Source organism: Myotis lucifugus, unplaced genomic scaffold (genome assembly GCF_000147115.1).
Source record: "Myotis lucifugus unplaced genomic scaffold, Myoluc2.0 scaffold_88, whole genome shotgun sequence".
Classification (NCBI taxonomy): domain Eukaryota; kingdom Metazoa; phylum Chordata; class Mammalia; order Chiroptera; family Vespertilionidae; genus Myotis; species Myotis lucifugus.
In genome coordinates this window covers 2,145,429-2,168,453 of record NW_005871136.1, presented here as the reverse complement: position 1 = coordinate 2,168,453, position 23,025 = coordinate 2,145,429, and the positions used below count along the sequence as shown (strand labels likewise).

Sequence of the window (23,025 nt, the reverse complement as noted above, 5' to 3'; positions counted from 1 at the left end):
CTTCCTCTACCTTCACCTGTGTGTGCAGATGGAGTGACAAGACCAACTCCTAACACAGTATAGGGCCACGACTTGGTCTTGGGAAAAATACATGCAAGCCAATAATCTAAAGATTCGGATGCAAAACAATAATAATAACGTTGGGGTGGGGAAATCTCATCGGGTTAGGTTACTCTCTGTTCTCTGAGATGAGTACTTCCAAGCGATGTCTACAATGAGAAGGCCCATGCGTGTGTGTGTGTGTGTGTGTACGTGCACGTGTGTGCATGTGAAGCATAACCACAAACACCGGCACACTAGGTAAAGACAACACAGTATGGGCCGGCCTGCCCACTGAGGGAAGGGTGAAAGCTTGCCCACAGGCAGGACCATGTAGGGGAGGATGGCCTATTGATGAGCACCCTGCTGGCAGCTGAGACTCGGCCCTGTGGTGCAGGGGGTCACGTGGCCAGAGGCAGGTGGAAATCCTGGCCATGGCCAGCGGTGAAGGCCTTCACATTGACATGTCCATGGCGACTGACAGGCTAGATGGTGAACTTGCCTGATTGGAAAACATGTTGACTTATGTTAATAAGTAAAATGTGAGAAGACGACACTTTTGTCATCACAGGGAAGGACCTATCCTAGAGTTCGCTCCACGGACGGCAACAGGAGCCCGGGCGTAAGGTCCTGAGCTCAGAAAAGGAAAGGGAGTTCTTCCCGGTGGCTTCTCGGTAAGACTTTCTGGTACGTGGACAACAGGGGAAGGAAGGGAGAGCGAACGCTCTCATTTAACTAGATAGCATCGGAACACCAGAATCGAACACTCTAGACAGGCAACCTTGAACACACATGCAGCTTAGAGCCAGAGCAGGCAGGGCTCGCAAGATGCGCCCCGGACTCCCTCGCGCTACAGGAGTGACTTCTCTAGCTGAAGAGTAAGGTTCTCATTTTTATGTTTGAGGAGAAAACTGGGGATGTTTTATAAAGTCTGTGGACAAAATCTGAAGTTGATGACCTTCTGCTTAATTCCATGTCACAACTTCCTTTTTCTTCCAGACGTTCTTTTTAAGATTTTGATTTTTAGAGAGAGAGGAAGGGAGAGAGAGAAACATCGACATGAGAGCAAAACACTGATCGGCTGCCTCCTGCACGCCCCCCTGGGGAACGAGCCTGCAACCCGGGCGGCGTGTGCCCCGACCAGGAATCAGATCAGCAAACCTTCAGGGCACTGGACACGCTCAGCCAATGGAGCCACACCGGCCAGGGCACTGAGGACATTTTTTCCAGAAGTTGTGAAGAGACAATTCCTTGGGAGGAGAGATGGAGATGATATATTTTAAGGTGAGTTTTCTTAACGGAGTTTCCAAAACAGCACCGCGTTACTGTTAACGTCAACAGGAACATCACCTAATAATCTGCCTCTTTGTCATTGGTAAGGAGGATGAATTTAGCCGGGAGGAGGGGGGTTCAAGGGGGGTGCAGGGTGGGTAGAGATCAAAAACATGACTGCGGGCCAAAGGCAATACAAAAGGATTTTGAAATACAGAGAGGAAGTCTATCATCTAACTAACGTTGCTCATACACTTCAGGGGGAAAAGAAACCCTAATACGCATTACATGAGAGCAACCCAGAAGGCAATGGTGTAAGAAAGCCATTCCAGCGCGGCCTGCATAAATAGGAGGATTACATTATGAAACAGGGCACTGTTTGTTCCAGCCCACAGACCCCGGGTGAAATGGCAGCTGTACACTATTTAGTTTGGGGCACCTCATTAATAAAAAGGGAATTCTGAGCAGAGTGAAAGAAAGAATTGAGGGGGGGAGGGACCAGCTTTTAACAGAAGGTTAAAACAATGACATAGGCAGAGCTGGCAAAAAGACATGAAAAAGAAAACCCCAGCCCTGAAATAAAGAGGTGGAGGAAGGAGACTCCTAGGAAGTGACTGGGCAGTGGAATAATGGGGGGTGGCAGGGGCAGGCAGAGGCAGATGCCCCAGTAGGGACTGGGGACCCCACAGCCAGATGGCACAATGGTCCCAGTCTTCAGGCACAGACGTGTCCTTGGGTACTGGACCCCATCCCTTGCTCCAGAGAGCACCCCCCCCCCACACACACAGAGCGATGGGGTCAGACAAGAAGCGAAGTAGACCCCGTGGGTTAAGGCAGCGGGACTTTAACCAGAACAGGAATTTGAAAAACACGTGGGAGGAGACAGTCTTGCAGGGACCTGGAGATGACAAGATTATCCTGGTCCCCAGCAGCCCTTTCCTGACACAATGACTCACCCTGACTCAGGGCGACTGGCCTTTCCACTGTGATAGGAAACCTGAGCCACTCCAGTGAGGGGGTGGGGGGACACACCCTCAAAGGGGGGGTGCAGCCTATCACACGGGAAATCCAGTCCCCCTTATGTGGAGAGCGGGGTGACGGGGCCAGGAGTAGGGGTGCCTCCAGGAGGAAACGCGGCCCCCAGCACAACTGATAACAGCAGGGCCTCCAGAGATCGGGAACTGTCATTCTGGGGAGGCTGAGCCATGAATTAATCATAGGTACCTAGAAAACCAGGGAAAACAAAAAGTTGTACAAGTAGGTAAATGAAATTATAAAACTCTACACGGCTCAGCTGTGATTAATATTTATAGAGTTAGAATAATGAAAACACTGAATATTAATAAAACCCCAAATTATTATTTAATCACACTGGAAGACAGAGGGAGGAGAGGACTGAGCGTGTAGGGGGCTGGGGAGTGGGGGGGGGGGGGGCTAGTGCGGGGGGCGGGGAGCAGGGAAGTGTAGGTGCAGAGTGTGCGTGTGTGAGTGTATGCGGAGCATGGGTGTGTGTGTGTGTGTGTGTGTGTGTGTGTCTCTCTCTGTGTGGGTTTGCAGACGGGGAGTGGGTGAGCGGGTACGAGTGAGTGGATTTATAGAACGGCATGCTAGTGAAATCGCCATCTTCCAGAGTATAAAGCCAAGAGATGCCTTAAACTTGGGGGGAAAAATCAAAAATAGTAATAGAAGCATGTCCATCAACATGGAAATAAGTAACAAAAATCCAACGAAAACTTGAAAGCCACTGCTCAGGGGAACGGGATGAGGGAGGGTCACGCCATTTTTCATAAGGGCCACGTAATTTTTGCCTTTAAAAGCTCTACAAATGTGCAATTTGTTAACGTTAAGATTGGAAACCCCACTCAGCCCCGACGGCTCCAGGCGGAGAGGGAGCCACAGGTGGTGGAGGGAGAAGGCAGCCCGAGTCCCCACCTGGACCAGGTCGTTCAGCAGCGAGCCATTGGGAGGAAAGTGTGGACAGGACGTCGTGAGCTCAGCCTGCGAGGTGGCACCAGTGGGAACCCCAGGAGCTGCTTAAAGCTTCCTGAGGCCGGGAGCCAAGGGCCAGGGCCTAACCCCGGGACGCCGGCACGTGGGGGGAGGAGGACGGCCAGGAGGAGCCAGAGGACGAGGAAGGAACACACCTGAGCGCCCAGAGAATGGAGGGAGCTTGGAGGAGGGGCCGGGCAACAATTTCCAAGACCGCAGAAAGGGGAGGGGTCGGGGCAAGCAGGAAGCGCTGGGTGGGTGAGCCCAAAGGCCCAGGGCCCCTCTTCCAGGGCAGTGTGATGACAGGACACAGGCCGAGGCGGCATGAGGGGGCAGCTGAGAAGGAGCCACCAGGAAAGGCCCCTCAAAAGCCCGGCAGCTTCCTGGGGGCAGGGAGGGAACGGGGGGCTAAGGGAGGCCTTTTGTTTTAATTGTTTCTAAAAAAGCACGTTGTCCCTGTGCTTCCGCGTGGAGAGAAAGGGATGGGAAGCCTGGAAACAGCAGAGGGGTGATTCCAGCGAGCGAGGCCGCAGGGGGCGAGTCACAAAGGGGAGCCCGGGGTGCGGGGAAGGTGACTGCGGGCGAGCTGACAGGACGGGGGGTGGAGGTCTTGGCTCCGTGAAGTAACAGGCGGCACTGAGACACGGGGCAACTGGGGTCGCTTTCAAATATAATAACGATGTTTGCAACCAGTCTTTGTTTTGACTCTACCTGAAGCTACTCCTCACAGACCAGACGCGAGGCCACCAACGGACTGTCCTTAAGATCGAACACGACACAACTTGGCACTTGGTTATGCACAACGTGAAGCAACACTCTGCATCCACAGTGTACTAGACCGTTAGGGGATGGGGACAGGACAACTGCTGGCCGGCTCCCTGGGCAGTGGCTTGTGATAGCAGAATCAAAGTGGCCCTAAGTCCCTTTTTAAAAAATGCAACCATCCATGCATGTTCCTTCCAGAATACAAGGGCCGCCTGTGCGGTCAGCCATGGATGCGAGGGCCAGCTGCACCCACCGACGGAGGCCGCACACAGGTCGGCATCCGGCCCACCCAGGCCTCCGGGCCTGGAGACCACTCACCTGGGTCGGTGGAGGGGCACCTGCGGATGGTGAAGATCTGCCCCAGGTCCTCGTCCTCCTCGGGAAGGCCCTTCTGCAGCCGCTGCAGCTTGCGCAGGCTCTCGCTGCGCTGGTGCTTCATGGAGCGCACGTGCTGGATGAGGTTCAGCTTGGCCTTGGTGGAGTAGCTGCACAGGACGCAGTGGTAGTAGCAGCTCTCGCCCTCCACGCCGCTCTCGTGCTGCTGCAGGTGCTGCCGGGGCAAAGAACACGGACATGCCTGGGGTTAGCCACTCAGAGCCCATCGCCGCCCTGAGCCCACCGCGGAGTGCCCACCGCCGTCCTGGCTGCAGCCCGATAGGATTCCTTAGAGGGTTTGCTCTGTGCCCGTCTCTCCCCGCTCCACTGTGCCTTCTCCAGCAGTTCCCCGAGGACAAGCAGCAAGCTGACTCGCATTCCTGTGTCCCCCAGCGTCCTTGCCCGTGGCTTTTCACGGGGCTGAAAATGCGGATGGATTGGACCTTTCTCATCCTGTCGGTGTTCCTGGCCCATTAATGAAAGGTTCCCCTTCCATTCTCCAAAGCGGCCTGCATTATGGAGGTCAGGGGTCAGCAAACGGCAGCCCGCAGGCCAATCCCACCTGCTGACTACTTTTGTAAATAAAGTCTTAAGGGAACACGGCCACTGATGTGACACGAATCGTCCAGGGCTGCTTTCAGAACACCACAGCTGAACAGTTGCAACAGAGACTGGAGGTCCTGCAAAGCCTCAAATCGAGCTACCTGGCCTTTAGCAAAAGCTAGTCTAAGTGACAGTCCGTAAGGTCACCGGGCCTGAACAGATGCCCGCCTAGTTCAGTAACACAGGCCAAGGAAGAAGGTTCAAGCGTTTGTATTAAGAACTACAGTCTATTGGGAGAACTCAAAATTAGGTTTTCTCCTGGATTAAAAAAGACAGAAAAATAAATTTCTCCGACGAGTTCCCTGCCAACATCTCAAGGTCACCTGGCTTCGTGCACAGATGGACAAAACTGCACTCTGTGTGGGGTCTGTGCGGGCACAGCACTGATCCCAGGACCTGGGAGCCCAGGCACTGGCGGGAGGCGGGCTCACACAGGGTTCAAGTCGCTGATGCCCTGACGACGCCCGTGCCTCAGAGGAGACGATTTTCCAAGGACAACACTGACCACATTTCCATGGCTCTTTGAGAATGAAAAGAGCTACGTACGGGCCCTTTCTGGGAACAGGGAGGGAATGGACACACTGGCTCTGGGTACACAGAAAGGCCATCCCTTCATTCCCCAGGACCCGCAGGAGAGGAGACGTGAGTTCTGCTTGTACACCGAGAGCAGGGGAAGCAATTCTGCAAAGCGTAAGTGCCTGACCCAGGCTAGCCAGCTCGTCTGTGGAAAGGAGAGAACCAGACCCCGACTCTCGCATCCCTGTGGGGGAGGAAGTTCAGATGACCGAAGAGTCTGTGTTCATGTCACCACCTGTCCCTCTCCCTCCTCGCCCACAGCCCCACCCCCCGTCCCGGGAGCCGTCCCTGTCGCTGCAGAGCACACAGCAGGTGACTCGGAAGTCAACTTGCTGCTCCCCGTCTGCCGCGCACCCGTCCCGTTCGATGCCCACACCCTGACAACTGTGGCTGGTCCAGGTGATAATAAGGCCCGAGAACGCGGAGCAGCTGAAATGCCCGGCACGGGGCCCAATACCGACAGCACCCAGGCCCCACCAGCACTTCCTATCGAATGGCGCGGCTCTGAGGCTCATCTGCTCACAGGCGCACGTCAAACATTCAGCAAAAGAGTGTGCAAGCTCCAGGAGCACGTTTGCACCGTATCGGATGAGGAAACATGAATACACCGAGTACGTGCCGTAGAAAATCACTGTGCGGAGGAGGCCAAGGCCCTCAATCACGTGAACTGGCGCAGCTAGTCTGCAGGTAGGAACGGGGAGGGCTCTGCAGGTACCAATATCCCCTTCCCCACAGCGTGGGTGAGTGAACACGCTGAGTGCAGAGCCCTGGAACTTGCTAATGTCTCCACAGTAACAGCTACTCAAGTGCCATGGCCCAACCAGAAGGCGTTTAAGGAAGGAGTGAGCTCAATGTTAACTCTTCAAGAAATTGCAACAACTTAAAATAAAAAGCTACTTTTCTTGAAATAGATTTGAGCTGTTTTGCCAGGCCGGCGTGGCTCAGGGGTTGAGTGTCGACCTGTGAACCAGGAGGTCACAATTCGATTCTTGGTCAAGGCACATGCCCGGGTAGCAGGCTCCATCCCTAGTGTGGGGTGTGCAGGGGGCAGCCGATCCATGATTCGCTCTCATCATTGATGTTTCTCTCTCTCCCTCTCCCTTCCTCTCTGAAATCAATAAAAGTAAAAAGAAATAAAAACATTAAATTTGAGCTGTTTTATCTTTTCAGGGTTTATCTTCCATTTGCCTCCTCTGAGACAAGGCTCCTCGCCGAGAACTTCAGGGGGATGAGCCGCACAGAAGCACCGTGTTCCCAAGGCTACAGCCCTGTCTCCCAGGAGAGGGCCCGGTGGACGATATAAGGAATGAGATGAGCGTGGGACTGAGGTGCAGGCGCCAGGGACTGCGGTCCTGGTCACCAAGAAGTACACTTATTCTGCCTCAACAAAAACTGCCTGAATGCAAGACAACTGGAGAAATAACCACGGAATCCAAAGCACCAAGTTCCATGGAATCCAGGGACTGTGGTAACACCATGAAGTCTGCAAACACAGCAGGAATCAGTAAAGCCTGCCCCCCAGGTCCCATCACCTTCCCACGAAACAGGGCTTCCTCCCAGTAAGGCACTGATTCGTAAACATCACGTTTAATATGGACGTGAGGGTTCCTTTAGAAATGGCTGGGGTTTCTGGCCTCAGAGCCAGAAGAAAGGATACCAGGGCCAAAGAGAACTGGGTGGAAGTCAAGATATCAAATGTCTTTTGTCCGGACGCTCCTGGGCTCCTGGGGGACAGCACTTGTAAATCCTAATGAAATAAACGTCGTACAGTGGACTCTGCTTTAACAACTGGTAGGAGGAAGATGTTCCAGAGCCAGTCTACACTCCAGCTCATGGTGGCAATCGGCGCTCTCTGTGCGGCCCCGACTCTGTTCTGCCACCGAGAGCCCCTTGGGAAGGGAAACGGGCACCCCCCTCAATGGGGAGGAACAGAAGGAAGGAGGGTAGACGGCCATGGCCTCTCCCACGGATCCTGGTCTGGGGAGCCTTTAGGGTCCTCTCTCACTTGCACAAAAGCCTCATTCAAAATTCCAAGCTTGTGTTTGCGCTTCAAGTTCATTCTCCAAGACACACACACACACACAACAAACTACTGCTCAGTTGCCAGGAAACACCTGCTTTTCAAGGTGACATCCCAACCCAAACTTGCACTCACCACCCGAGTCTCCTGATGCTGACCTGCATGTGACAGATCCTGTTCTCACCACATTCTGTAAGTTCTCACTCGCTATTTCAAAGGCTGTCCAGCCTGGTGCAAACAGGGACCCAAAGCTCGCAGCCGGGGCCTGACCTCTGTGACCTTCTCCACACCATCTGGTCATTTCCCAGGCCGTGAGGGGGTCACCGCCCTGACCCTGTTGGCCAGAGGCCCTCCCCCTCCCGGGCAGCACTGGCCCCCTCCCCAGAATCCCACCTTTGGAAGCAGCTTAATAAGAAGCAGCAGGAGGGGCTGGGGCTGGAGAGGCCCAGGAGGACTCCACTGGGCAAGCCAGTCAGCCAAGGACACGCTCTGCCTGCAGAAGCGAGTAGATGTTTTCATTTGGAGAAGGAGGGAGAATAATTTGTTCCTGACCCAGCTAATTAGAATACCCTCAGTTGGGATCACAATGTATTTAATTAAAGTCACTGTAATATATGAAGAATCCACCACGGCCCAAACCCCAGTGGAGCATCCATGAAGGCACTGCCTGCTTTTGGAGTTCCTGCTCTCCTCACTACGACGGGAATGCTTCCCCCATGCACACCCTCCACCCCCCGCCCCGTCCTCTCGCCCCCGATCACAGAGCCCCTCCATCCTGGGCAGGGGACCCAGGTTTTGCTGAGCTTTCTCCATTTCTTTTACTCTGTGCTCAAGATTCCTATCTACTCACCTCTGTCAGGGTGGGTGTACAGTTTAAAAAAACACACAAAGGACATCAACTGTGGTCCCTGTGCTATAAGGTATGCGTGCTGCTTTGGACCCAAAGAAAACGGCTGCTGAACCCATTGGGCAGGGTCTGGTTTTTGGTTGATTCTAAGTGTCTACAGCACATTAGATACTACACACACACACACACACACACACAGAGAGAGAGAGAGAGAGAGAGAGAGAGAGAGAGAGAGAGAGAGAGAACTGTCCCAACCCAGGTGCTTAACCTGCCGATGATGAAAGCAGTGGCGGGGGGACTGGGAGGCCATTCTCATTCTCAGGGACATGAGGGGGCACTTCTTCGGCTGGAATGCCAATGTGAGACTATACCACCCGCTGTGCCAGGGAAAACCACTGGCTCACTCAGAAGGGGGCATTACATCACAAAGGCCACAGAAAAGCTGTGGTCCACGTACACCACGGAATACTACTCGGCCATGAAAAAAAGAAGGAAATCTTCCCTTTGCAGCCACATGGATGGACCTGGACAGTATTATGTAAGTGAAATAAGCCAGTCTTCTCTGAGAAGACAGGAACATGTGATTTCACTTATATGTGGAATCTAATGAACAAAATAAACTAACAACTAATGTAGAAACAGACTCAGATACAGAGCTGTCAGAGCGGAGGTGGTTTGGAGGGCTGGATGAAAAGGGCGAAGGGATTAAGTGCAGGAATAAAAAAAATTCACAGGCACAGACAACAGGATGGTGATGACCAGAGGGAAAGGGGGAAGGGGGAAGGTAGGAGAGATAAAGGGGGATCAGTGGTGATGGAGGAGACGTGACTAGGGGTGGTGACCACGCAATACAATATACTGGTGATGTGTTATAGAATTATACACCTGTAGCCTATATAATTTTATTAACCAATGTCACCCTAATAAATTCAATACTTTTTTTAAAGGTTAGCATCTACCCGCAAAGTCATCAGGAAGCAGGGCCAACTGGTCAATGGAGATGGGAAGATCCACCTGGGTGAAGGGGAGGGGCAGCGAGGCCCACCCGGACTCACAGTCCTCAGCCTCCCCCAACCTCCCATCACCTGAGGTCTCTGTGACGCCCCCCCCCCCCCCCCCGTCTCACTGGCCAGTTTAAAAGGTGCCTGCCAAACGCTGGGTGCTGTGAACTGCAAAGGACAGTCCTTTCTACTGAAAGAAACGTCTACACGTGGCAACAGGATCTACGTTTGGAAAGCTCCGAGGAGTGCAATGGCCAATGAGAAGCAAGCATCCCGTTTGGCTCAGAAACGGAAGCAGGAGAGAGCCAGGAATCTCAGCTTCTCCGAGTTGCTCCCATTCATCTGAGAGCAGCCGATCCTCGATCCTCGAGAGGAGTGTGACACACACAGGAGGGGCGGCCCTGTGCTGGCAGTGACGGGGCCTTTTCCTGACCCCGTGGAGCTCTTTATTTTTGAAAATGCTGGTCCCGTCTCGGTTTAGCTGAAGGTGACACCCCTGTGCTCCTGACCTGGACACACCTCGCACCTTCCCTCTGGGTCTGCATCCAAGAACTCAGGAGAGAAACGCCCTTTCTGCAGTAACAGGCACCTCCAATAATTAGCCTGGCACGTAAAGGCGGGAACAAAAAGCAAATGAATAATTCAAAAAGAAAGGGAAGAAAAAAAGGCAGCCATGTTACTTTGTGGGACTCGACACCCCATTAATATGTTACCCTCGTTCACCCTGGCCAGTGCCTGAAAGTCAAAGAGACGAGAAGAGGGCTCTTGTTAGAAAAATAATTCATCGTGAAAATCAAAAAAATGTGTTCCTGCTACTTGTTTCCCAGGAAAACTAACCAACTTCTGTCAGAGGACATTGATTTCTATAAATCTGGAGGGGCCGGCTCCCTCCCTCTCCCCAACCGGAAACTTCTAACATCTGGCTCTTCATGCATGGAATGTAAAGTATCGATCAGGGTTTGTCAAAGCCTCCTTTGAAAGCAGAAATGGACAAAGTACATTCTGACACTCACAGGACTGACAAATGGAACTTCTTGGGGAATAGCACCTGTTCACAGGAACGACGCACACCCACACTCTTCTGTGCACACAGTGAACGTCTATTCCAAGAGCAAATGGAAGGAGGAAGCTCTTTGATGGGGTAACGCTGCTCCCAGGCCAGTGGGCTACCCCAGGGGATGCCGGACATCTCTTTCAGAGCAGAGAAGCACCCCCTCCAACCCCATGGGCATCCAGCAAGGCTCCCGGGAGATACCTGTTGGACTCTGACTGGAACCCAGGCAAGGGCAGGTGGAAGGGCCTCTCAATCCATAAAAGGAAGGTCCCAGATCAGGATGCCTCAGGAGGCAAAATCGCCACCCCTGGTGTGCCAGGGACCCAGGTCCTCCCCGCAGGCCAAGGACGGTGAAAACCCCACTGACACTCGCAGTGAGAAGGAACGGGAAGACGGGGGTGCAGAGCAAGTTGGCTAATTCCCCACAGCATAGGATAAAGGAAGGAAGGGAGTTTAATGGATAGTGTTTCCACGCACAGCTTCCACTTCTCACCCCTAATCTTCTCATTACGGCCCCACAAGGTGAGTGGCTGTCACCTCCTGTCCTTGGAGGAACCCAAAGCTCACAGAGGTCACATGACTCCCCCAAGGCCTCAGGACTGGGACTTGGGGCTTGAGGCCAAGTCCACAGCTGTCCAGCTGTGCTGCACTGGCCGCAGGGGTGTCGGGAGCACAGGACTCCCCAGATCCAGCTGTTCACCTTGAATGCACAAGAAAGGGACGGTTTCAGGTGTGGTTCAACCAGGCATGGGGCGGTGGCTTTTTTAATCAGCAGCTGGGTTACAGTTCTTTTTAATTTTTTAATCAGAGGTTGTGTTACAGTTCTAAATTTAAAGTCACATTTCTTAGGAAGGCTTCCGGAAGGTCAACCTAAATATATATGTGTATTTTCTGTTTAACGCTGGCTTTTCACCCACACATGCCCTCATCCTTGGCACATGCTAATTTAGTCCTACTTCACCGCAGGAGCCCTGCCGATGCCAAAAGATGTAAGCCCCAACCCCGATTTACAAGAGAAAGTGAAAGGAAATAAAAAACGTTCCCTTAGATCAGTCCATTTTCTGACCTATTTTCCGGTTTCTAGGCCAGGTTCCTTGTCCCCGGATCAGGGCGTGATGCTAGTTCTCGGTACCCGAGCTCCAGGGCCGAGGTCGAGACGGCCCAGCCCCGGTCTCTTCCCTCCTGTGGATGACATTTCCTGATTCCAAAGTCTCAATATGATCCTCCCTTGAGAGAAGAGGTGTAAGTTCTAGAAGGAGAAGTGAGGGCACACACCTGTAACTGCCCACAGGGCACGTGAACACTCGCAATGTGGACCCTTGCAGAATGCTGATGCCTTCACTTAGCAGATTCCATCCCCCTCAGCAGGGAAACTCCAGAGGCAGCGGGCGTCCAGCGGGTGAGCAGACGTCCTCCCTCAGGAGGGCCCATCGGAGCCTGGGGTCACAGGCCAAACAACAGCTGATTTCCATGACGGTAAATTAAGCATCTAGATGTGGGGCTCGGAGGCCGAGGGAGGGAGGTGGGTGCATAAGACAACCAAGTGGGTCCCACCGGCTAGCACCACCCTGACTGGCTCCAGAAACGACCTCAAGCTCCCAGGACCTGAAAGCTCCCCTGCGCTAGGACGTCACTCTCTTCACTCCTGAAGACACAACGCACTCCTTCCCCAGCACTTCCCAGCTCCCCCAGATTTAAGGCCCGTAGAGAAGTAAAGGCCACGTATGCACACGTGCTACTCTAGCTCGTCCTCGTTCAACTCCGTGTCCAATCGTTGCCGACAACGGTGGTTTAGGCGCAGCCGGGATTCAGAGAGCCGGTGGAAGCCCTCCCCCTGGCGCTCACTCACTGTGCCACCCGACAAGTTACTACAATGCCGAGCCTCCGTTTCCTCGTCTGCAATCCTGGGCAACAGCAGAGCCTCCTCACGGCACCACTGGGAAGATTCAACAAGGTCATTCTCATCAAGTGCTTATTCCGGTGCCGGGTGCACTGTGAGTCTTTATAACGAATAAGGTGATTATTACTGTCATTATTGTCCACATTAGTTAAGCTCTGGGATGAGGGATGGAAAGGAACATCTACTGAACTTACCCACTTGCTTCCTTGATAACTGCTCTCCCACCCCCAGCCCCAAGAGGAGTTAGTTCCTGGTTGACAGGAACTGTGATCTATAGAAACTGTGACACAGGAAGGGTACTGAGCACCCACGGGGCCGACTTCTTTCCTGCTTCAATTTTATTTTAAGTCACTTGCCTAAGGTCACGCCGCTGGTGCAAGCAGAGCCTGGATCCACACCACAAGCCCGTGTCCTTCCCACAAAACCGTATCTGCTTTCTCTTTGCCCATCAGGGCGCCATACAATGAAAATCTAGGCCCGTGTTCTTCGTCATGTCTGCCAGCATCCTGGGTGAGGACCAGGAAGAAAAGGAAACTCAGCTGAGGTGGGTGGCGGACACCTGACCCCCAGAATCTTGCTTATTTGTAACTCTAATCCCACGACAGTCAACCCAGCAGAGAAAATACGTGCCTGGTGGTCAGAACAGGGCGCGACTTCATCTGCCAGATGGAGATGTTTGTACTCGCCCCGTCTCCCTCAGAGGCAGTGTCAAGCACCACATGAGAAAACGTGCGAAGAACTTCGGAAGATTGAAGGATTGCCCAAATACCTGCGCAGGCAGCGTCTCCCTAGCGTGAGCCCAGACTTTGCCTGCTCGCTTCTGCTCGGCAGGTGCGGTGCCACAGGCTTGGTCGGTGATGCAGATGGGCTCGCATCAGGGCCCCTGGCGGGTTTGCTGGGCCGCAGGCGTCGGGCCCATCCCCAGGGCTTCTGCCTCCTGTCGGGCTGGCGGTGGGGCCCGCAACATGCATTCCTCACACCCTCCCAGGTGACGCTAACGCTGTGGTGGGGGCCACACTCTGAGAAACGCTGCTCTGGCTGGGACAGCAACTCCACGGAACAGAGACCCGACTCAGAACACACGGAGACAGTCCCCGATAAGGACTCTTTCAGGGCCTGCCACCTCTGCACCCACCTTTTCCCACAGAGCATTTCAGACTCGATCCCAAGCGGCACCAGATAAGTCACGCGGCACCTGCGCACACAAATTCACCTGCTTGACGAAAACGCTGCACGGAAGCAGCTGCCTGCTCCTGGCCTGCACCAGATACATCCTAAAAGTCAGGGCTGGCTCTCTTCACCTTCCCGCCCCCTCACACCCGCGGTCCAGAATTCCCCGGGCTGTCGCTGAAGGTGCGCCTCTCGGTACTGGGGCATGAGGCACCCCTTTCTCCTGTGAGCTCGCGTCCTGCTGAGCGCACCTGTCCAGATGTCTTGCTGGACCCGGGCCCGTGGCAGAATGTAAACCAAATACAAGAAAAATAGAAATGGTCTTTACAATCCCTCCCACCCCTGAACGTCCCGGCTGCCTGCTGAGAGCATGACTGTGGTGCTCAAACCCAGAGGCTTTCCTGGCTCCCACGGTCTGCTGACCAATGCCCTTGCCACCTGCCGTAGGAGTCACAGGCGTGAGACGGTGGGGAGCAGCAAGCACACAGGCTGACTCCTTCCTGAGAAGAGGGGCTTCATTTTGATTTCACTTTTCCCGTAAGAGAGGAAATGGGGCAGTGACGAGGCAGGAGAGGAAACTTCCCTGGAACAAACGCCTCTGACCGCGCGCGTCCTGGCCGCTAAGACGCTGGACCGCTTCTCCTTACATTCATGGGTTTTGTTGAAAGTTGAAGGAGAGAGCGATGCCGGTGGGACTGGGACCAGGGACCAGGAGAGTGAACAGAGAAAAGCGCCTCTTTGAGGGCAGACAGCTGAGCCTGAGTCCAGGCCAGGAGGTGGCCGGCTCCAGAGCGGACAGCCACATGGCGACAGGGCGTGCAGTTTTGGGAAGGATGACACGGCTTTCGGGCTCCCCCATAAATAACCCAGACAAACACCCTGGGCTCTGGGTTTTGCTCTCCTCCCCCCTCCCCCTTTTTAAGTCTCATTAAAAGCCGATATTGTTCGGCCTCAAGATGGAGAGCTCAGCATGGATTTTACTGAACGTTAAATCAACCAGCAAGCGTAGCCAGCAAACTCTGTGGCACTTTAACTTTAAATAATGCAATAATTATTGAATTTCCTTTTTATAACTGAAGTGCTGGAATGTAAACAATGGGGCTGTAATTGCAGGAAGGGGGGATCAATAGAGGCAATCGTTTTCAGCCATGTTAATTGTAAATACAATTGCTCCAAGATGTCAGCCGTGTTCTTCTTGCTCCCAGAATCATCCTAACAGATGACAGAGTCCAACTTTCCCATTACAGCTGTTCGTTCCTTTAAGAGGTTCTCAATCAGATCTGATCAATCTGTCAAGGTAATGCATGGAGTAAGTAAGACTCTTCCAAACACAGGCTCCCAATCAATAGCCCGGACCGGCTTAATGAGGTGGGGCTCCGGCCCGGAGGGAGGGCGCAGCCCCCAGCTCGCGCCTGGGGTTGGCAGGCCGGCCTCCTCGCAGGGCCCTGATAAACAGATCAGCCCTTAATGAGGACATTAGTTATGCATGCTTCAGCAAGCAGCAAGGCACCCGTCCCTGGGGACAGACGGACAGAAAACAAAATAGATTAACAGAAAACAATGTGGTGCCAATTTAGGTCTCACTGAAGACTGTCCCCTCCTTCTCCTGCTTCCCTTAATTGTCCGGCAGAGTGGAGAACATCAATTAATCATTCCGGCTGGCCAGCGCTCCAAGACCGGAGGGAGCAGGGTTGGGCTGAGGGTCTCTGGGCGTCTACGGGCCTCCCTAGGGTTGTCACTTAATATGAGCACCCTCATCTCAACACCGTTTCCAGATCACGAGGGGAGGATCCGAAGGGTCCCAGCACCAGCCAGCAGGAGAGGATGGAGACCAGGCTCAATCTAGACGTCCACAGCCACGCTGGGGGCCAAGGACCAAACAGGCCACTCCCCAGGGGCGAGGCTGTTTGAGGTCAGTCGTGGCCTTGGGAAGATGGCTCCCTCCCAGACGAGGGGATGGAAAGGGAAGGGTCTGGAATCCCAAGTTCCCAAGCCGCAGGGCACTGCAGGAGTGTGAGTGCTCACAAGGGCCACCTGAGGGCTGGCTCCACGGGGCCTCTGGGGTCAGAGGCCGCTGTGCAGCTTCACGTCTGTTCCTGCTGTGAAAGCGGGCACGGGCACCCACTGTGGACGCCTTTGAGAGAGGGCCACGCCAAAGGAACGCCCCACAAGCACAGCAGTTCCTTTTCCCAGGGGTGCATGGCTCAGAGCAGGGGTGCTCAAAGTGTGGCCCCTGGGCCGACGGCATCAGCACTCCGAGGGTCCCCATCACACCCACCCGGCCCCACAGGAACGCTAGGGTTTTAACAAGCTCACCAGCAATTCTGGTGCGAGCTCCTGTGACAGCCACTGTCTCAGGCGGCAAGTTGGCCAACTGGTCCTTTCTGGGTCAGAAACAGTTCAGTGCCTGAGAAATATCTAGAAACCTCGATAGTTGCTGAGGTTTGGATCAAAGCCTGCCCACCACCTGCTCCAGAACGTGAGGCCTCTGGGAACAGTGAAACCAGAGGCGGAGGCCTGTGTGGAAACTGCATCTCACTCGTTGCCAAAGCTTGGGGAGTGGGTCACACGACTGAATTTTAAGCATCGACAGTCTCATGTTGTGAATGAAGTAGAACGAGAAGAGCCGGGTCTTTTTTAGAGGTTCCACGATGAGCAGAAGATAAATACACAGCCAGAGGGATCAGGGTTCTCCTCTGTGCACAAGCCCAGACCTCGGCCACTCCTTCCCCACAATTCACTCCTGTGGGCCCAGAGCCCGCCCGCCCGGTGGCTTCCTTACTGCTCTTCTCACTGAGTCACAAGCCACACCATGAGCAGCACCTCACAGGCGGGCGGCCACGCTGTCTCTCCCTCCTGCTCAGCACGGCTCCTGGTCAATAACAGGTGCCTCAACATCACTGGCCACAGTCTGGATAAACGACGAAAACCCTGTGATGCTCCATTGTCACTCCTGGTCTTTAACTTGCTGTTCGAGACCCATCTGGTCTAACTTCCCCTCCTCTAGCTGAGGTTCCAGCCCTCCAGTCCAGTCCACGGGCCACACAGAGTCAGACTCCTGGCAGTGCCCGCCTTCCCCACCAACCGCCTCTTGGTCTAGGTGTCTGTCCTGCCTGGAAACCCTCACGGGCACCCTCTCCACCTGCTGACATGCTTGCTGCACAATCCCAGGGCAGACCAATGGCACCTCCACCCGAGGTCTTTCCCCATCACGCCCGAGCCAGGACTCTGTCTCCTCGCCTCTGGGGTCCACGACGCCAGGGGATCCCCCGTGCCCACCACAAGCCATTCTTCTGAGCACATGCTGCACGTGACTCCCACACGGGGCTCTGCATGCCTTGACGACTGAGAGAGGAGTTTGGGACTGAGAAAATGAAACTGTTTGCTCATATGTATGCTTAAGTAAAACTTTATGGCAGGATATAGTTACCATAAGTGAGTGTACTTAGTGTCTTAACTTTTTTAGTATCGGGGTCCCCAAAGGACTTATCCCTTCCCCTCTGAATCCGCCAAAATATGCCCCTGGGCAGAGGGGAGCTCAGCCGGTCACTGTCATTCCGCCCTCTCATTTCGACCACATCCTAGACGTATTTACGTAGGTTTAATGTTGCTATGCTCTTTTACTATTAAACTGACGAATTTAAACTGCAAGACTCAGGTATGCTGAGAACATCTAGAACAGGGTGGGGGACGTCCAGCCCACGGGCCATATAAGGCCCGTGAAATCATTTGGTCTGGCCCTGCCAGGGCATTAGGGGTGAGTTGATTAAATGTTTGACCAAATACAGCAGGCTAACTTCTAAGCTAATCTTCTTATATGGCTCCAGAATGATGTTATAAATATCCAAAGGGCCCTTGGCAGGAAAAAGGTTCCCCATCCCTGGCCTAGAACAGAAGATCACAAAAGACGGGGACAGAAAATCAGCGCCACAGGTGCCTCTGGGGGGAGTAGCTCCTGCTGTCAGAACTCCACCCCTCTTTACAGGTAACAACAATTTAGTCCGTATTTCAGTTCTAAACGTAAAATGTCTACCAGAGTCATGGAGTGGTGTGACGGTGCTCACACCGGGGAAAGGCGGTGGCTAAACAGCGCTCACGGAACACGGGGCCAGCAGCTGGACTCCCCCAGGTGTCTCAGTCAGGATGAGCTCGCTCTCTCTCTCTCTCTCTCTCTCTCTCTCTCTCTCTCACACACACACACACACACACACACACACACACACACTCTTTGTATTTTCTTCCCACACTTCCTGTCGGCCTGTAAGACCGACGCACACTCTTTGTATTTTCTTCCCACACTTCCTGTCGGCCTGTAAGACCGACGTTGCTGAGAACCGCTGTGTCTACGGAACTGGTTATCTCTCTCTCTTTCATCAATTTTCAAATTCTGGGATCTGCGAGGAAGGGACCATTCCTCGAATGGGCTCAGAAGACAGATGCTTAGCGGTGTCACCCTTTCCAGTTTATGCCCAAACTCCAGCCCTGTGCCTGGAGGGCCAGCCCCTCCCCAGGGACTCCCCGTGGAATGTGGCTGCAAGGCCAGTCAGGGAGACTTTTTTCTAAAACCTATTTTTAAATGGTAAATTCCTGGGAGGTTTCTCATCAGCTAGTTCACATCGACCAAGGCATCCTCTCCTTGTGTCCAACAAGTCCCCTCGGCTCCAGCAGGCCCGGGCGGCGACGGGATGGGAAGCATCCGCAGCAGATCTGCTGGGCGTTCCCCATGGTGCCGAGAACTATGTGGCACTTTTTCGGTGAAATCTGAGTTCTGGAAAACTGCCCCTAAAAATGCCCACTGGGAAAGGGTCTGAGCAAAAGGGCGGATTGAGAGGCGTCTGGGAAAAGATCGGGGTTGGCTAGACAGGGATGACTCAGGTCCTGCCATCCAGGGCCCTGGGGTGCCCACAGGAACTGTGGTGTCAGCCTTACAATGTCCCTCACGTCTGGACACACGCCGGCCTGCGGCTACAGTGCTGGATGCAGCCAATCGCTCACCCCACACCAATCGGCAGGTGACGTCTTTTTTAAATCTTTCCTGGAATCTCAAGTCCAGGAGCCTGCTCTGTATGAATATAGACTCTAGATACATTTTTACCAGGTGTTTTAAAGACTTTACATGTTAAAATACAAAACTCTCAAAGACCTTTCCAGATTATTCTACAATAACATAAGGCTGGAGGGAGCAATGACATACTAGTCCCCTCCTGAGGTAACACCACTTTTTTATAGAGGTCTTCCTTCCAGCTTTAGATTCACTCATTCCCACCTGTCTGTCCTGCTTCTTGCTTCCTCATACGACCAATGAAGGGCTGATTAATCTTCTAACTAAACATCACTTCCATCATTGTCTGTACAAGGGGAAGGTCGTCCACTAGGCCATCTTAGCACCCACTACTTCCCCTGCACCAACCTTGTCTCCACCTTGCGTACTGACTCTGGGCACCTCAGTGGGTGGGGTGTGTGTGTGTGGGGGGGGGGGGTTGTGCCATGTCCTCCCTTATCTACTTCCAGTCCAGCTCAGCCAGATTCCGCTCCGCCTCTGAGTGCCCCCTCTCCCTCTAGCTCTGCTCTGCACTCAGAGCCCAAGCTCTCAGCACCGCTTTTCCCAGAGACGCCCTGAGCGCTGGTTATCCGCTTCATGGATGTGGACTATTTCCCAAGGAGACCGGAGGTCCCTGAAGGCAGGAACCCGGGCTCTCCTACTGGACACACAGCAGTCAGGTCGTTCCCCAGCAAGGACACACGTGTGGGGTCAGGAGCCTGCAGAGGAGGCTCAATTATAAAACGGAATAACACCAGCACACAACCAGGGGCCAGGAGGCTCCCGCGGGTCAGTCGGTGTGAACACACTTCATAAACAGTCAAGGCAAAATTTTAAAAAAAAAGTTGTCAGGTGATGAGAATCAGTTGGAAGGGGCACTTGAAGACTCAAAGTCTTCGCCACCATCTGATTTCATGGGGGTCCTCAGTGTACACCAGACGAATTAATTACTTGATCACCTGTTCACGTCCTGTGCTCATGAAATCATCGGGTTTTGCAGGGGGAACCTGTGGAGGGACTGGCTTGCCTCTGGGTGTGAGTCCCACTGGTGCCAACAGCATCCCCGGAGCTCACAAGACTCATGAGATGACACAACTGCCAGTGGGCAAGTCCCCCTTCTTCCGCGTCAGGGATAAAACCTGGACGGCACGCCCTCGTGGCACCGTCGTGAGGAACACGGCAGGTGCGGAGCTGATAGTGACCGGGAAGCACTTTGTCTCCGCAGAGCGCCACGTTGCTCAGCACTGAGGATAACACTCACTGCTTGGGGCTGAGGAAGCACTCAGGTTTTAGCTAAACCGATGGCTGAACACGTCCGCGACGGTCTCTGCCCCAACTGCTCGATCCTGCCGTCATAGCACAAAGCAGTGACGGACAATACATAAAAGAGCATGTTTATTTATGAATAAAATTTTATTTATAAAAACAAGTGACTGGATGGATTCTCTGCTTTGGCAGTGATGTGCTAACCCATTTAAAAAAAACTGAAAAATAATTTGCCTATTCAGAATATCAAACACACACACACACACACACACACACACACACCTACATTATTAAAACAAATTAAGTTTTTCCAACTTGTCAAAACTCAATCAGGCCATTTGGCTCAGTGGATAGAGCATCGGCCTGAGACCTGAAAGGTCCCAGGTTCAATTCCAGTCAAGGGCACATGCCCGGGTTGTGGGCTCGATCCCCAGTGTGGGGCGTGCAGGAGGCAGCCGATCAATGATTCTCTCTCATCATTGATGTTTCTGTCTCCCTCTCCCTTCCTCTCTGAAATCAATAAAATTAATAAATAAATAAACTCAGTCAGAGCGGGCTTGCAAACCTGATATAAAAATAAATTGCTTCAAACTGAAGATCAACAGTCATTCAAGTGCCATTTAACTTTGACTGATGACATGACCCCAAAACAATTAGGCTCTGCCCCGTTTTCACGCCTTTGAACATAGGAACTTGGGTTCTGTGTTCTCCATCCCACAGGGAGGAACCCCGCATGAGGGAGAATTGAGGTTATACATTTATTCAGAAGTAAACTAGACCTGTAAGTGATCCAAGTTTTACCGAACCTGCTAGTGGAATTTCCAACAACGAAAGGCAGGCTTCTTCCATCCCCTCTAGCAGCTGAAAGTAACCCAGGTTTAAATAGCGAGGGAGTAAAACAAAAGGCGAAAAGCTAGGTGAGGCTATCACCCTGTGTACCTGCCCACACACCACGTTCCTATGTCCTCAGCGTCGCTTAGAAGGAACATGCTGGCAATGATCTTGACACCCAGGATGTGTCAGGATGTGTGTATTCAGAAAATAAGGTATTTAAACATTCCCTCTGTAACACCATCGGCGTGGATCTAGCCCTGTGGACACTGGTGGACAGATCCCAGTGGTCTAGAGTCTCGTGGACAGAGGAGAGTGTCCACTGGCAGCAACTGACCAGCCTGTGCGTATGAGCTATGTAACTCTCGGAGTTTTAAAAATTCTTAATTAGTAATTAACACTAAAATCTGTGAATTTTTCAAGCAACTGAGATTTTCTAACGTGTTCTTTTTAAGGAGGCTATTTGGCTGTCCTGGCTGCACATTCCCTCACCTCAAAATGAATGCGGGGAAGATGGGGCAGGTGCCCCCAGCCCAGCACCAGCACCGTGTGTGATACCCCACAGCCTGTGGGCACTCGGGTTTGTCACCCCTGCGCTGTGTCATGTGGGAGAGGACGTGGCATGTGAGTGGGAGCCCTGGAGGTCAACCCCAGATCTTCTCGTTCGGAGTCAGGATTCCTCATGCCACTCTGGGCTGCACTGTGACTAACCCAGTACAAAGACCACCCCCCCAAAAACAACAACAACAACAAAAAACAGCACCTCCATTTGAGCAGCACACCATGGAACAGGAGGGAAATGCTGGGCTCCCCAGGCTCGGGAGAGCTCTGGACGGATGTGGCTTCGTAGGGAGGCCAACTCAATTCTGCCACAGGAGTTAATATTTGTTAATTGGTAGGAAAAGGTAAAATTAATGAGGACATTAACACAGCTATTTAAAAACAGCGTCCTGTTTCTCCCATTGTCACACACGGGAACCATCAGGACGTAATTGAGGGAAAAGGACACTGTCAATTCTCAATTATCTGCATGAATGAAGCGCTCAGTGACACGGATAATCCAAGTCATTTACATCTGGATTTAGAAAGTAACATCTTTTTCCTTCGGAAAACTTACTTCCCGATTACTGCTTGCCGAATGTGCCCAGGCCATCGGGGTACCTTCGTGGCCGGGAGCGCAGGGCGCTGCTGGAGGTTTCGGACCTGCCCCAGGTAACCCCCAGCAGACAGAGGATGACTAACAGTCCGTCGGCATGACAGCCCTGTGCCCCGTGTGACTATTTAAACCACTTACATAGAAGTAAAAGTTCAGTTTCTCGGTCACACCACCAAACCTTGGGGGATCAGGACCCCGTGGCCGGGAGCGCCACGCTGGCCAGGCAGGTCCAGAACCTTCCCATCATCGCAGAAGGTTCAGTGGACGGCACCGAATCCTCGGCCAATGACCACTCCGGGTTCCTGGATTTAGTGGAACGCTGGGAGGGCGGGGGGGGGGGGGGGGGCCAGGGGGCGGAGACACGAAAATGCAGGAGATGCGATGCTGCCACTTGTGCAGAAACAACGGGAATTAACTGTAACACCCGACTCTCTCGGCATGTTTAATTTCAGGCCCGGTAATGGAGACTATCTAGGGAATAACAGAAAATAAGCATTCCATCCTAAGTAAAATGAGGCTTTTTAATTAAGAAAGCAGAGAACGAGTGGATAAAAAGTGAGGCGGAAGAGCCTGATTTTATGCAAACATGTGCCACAGGTACCTGCGCGTAGTGTGGCCACGCCGCCTGGGGTGCGGGCCGAAGGGGAGCCACGAGCCGGCAGGGCCAGGTGGGTAGGTGCCTGCTCAGGTGCCACTGCGAGCTGTGTCAGCCCCGTGTCACTTCACATCCTCATTAATTATCTTGAAAGGAGAGGCTTGGTAAACAGCAAGTTAATTAAATTCTCAGATGATGCTAATTTGGGGGCTTTAGAAAGACTGGCCAGGGCAGAGGCAATATAAACGGGACCTGGATGGGTTAGAAGTATGAGTGGAAAATAAAATTAAGCGCCGGCTAAACAAACACCACTTTAAAGAGGTCTCACGGAAGAACCAAAGTACGACCGAAAAGGAATCTGTTTGGAAAACAGTTGTGCCGAAGTGAAAAGATTTGCAGTGTCTAAGGCCTATAATCAGAACGGGGGTAAAAAAACAAAACCAAAAACAAACACCTTTTAAAGGTTTTGAATGAAAATGTTTACGTGCGTTTAGAAAAAAGGCCGGAAGGAACACCAAACATGAA

General features: G+C 53.0%; 1 protein-coding gene across 5 annotated transcripts in view; it reads right to left on the bottom strand.

The window, feature by feature from the left end:
* The window catches only part of ZFHX3 (zinc finger homeobox 3), a 180,705-nt gene that overhangs the window by 90,064 nt on the left and 67,616 nt on the right, over positions 1 to 23,025 (bottom strand). For all 5 annotated transcript variants that reach the window (XR_002829864.1, XR_002829865.1, XM_023756008.1 and 2 more), the window contains exon 4: positions 4,384 to 4,615. Coding sequence is in view for 3 of the 5 variants with exons in the window: in XM_023756008.1 (XP_023611776.1) it covers positions 4,384 to 4,615 (232 nt within the window). In the remaining 2 variants the exon portion in view is untranslated. The remainder of the gene's footprint in view (positions 1 to 4,383; positions 4,616 to 23,025) is intronic.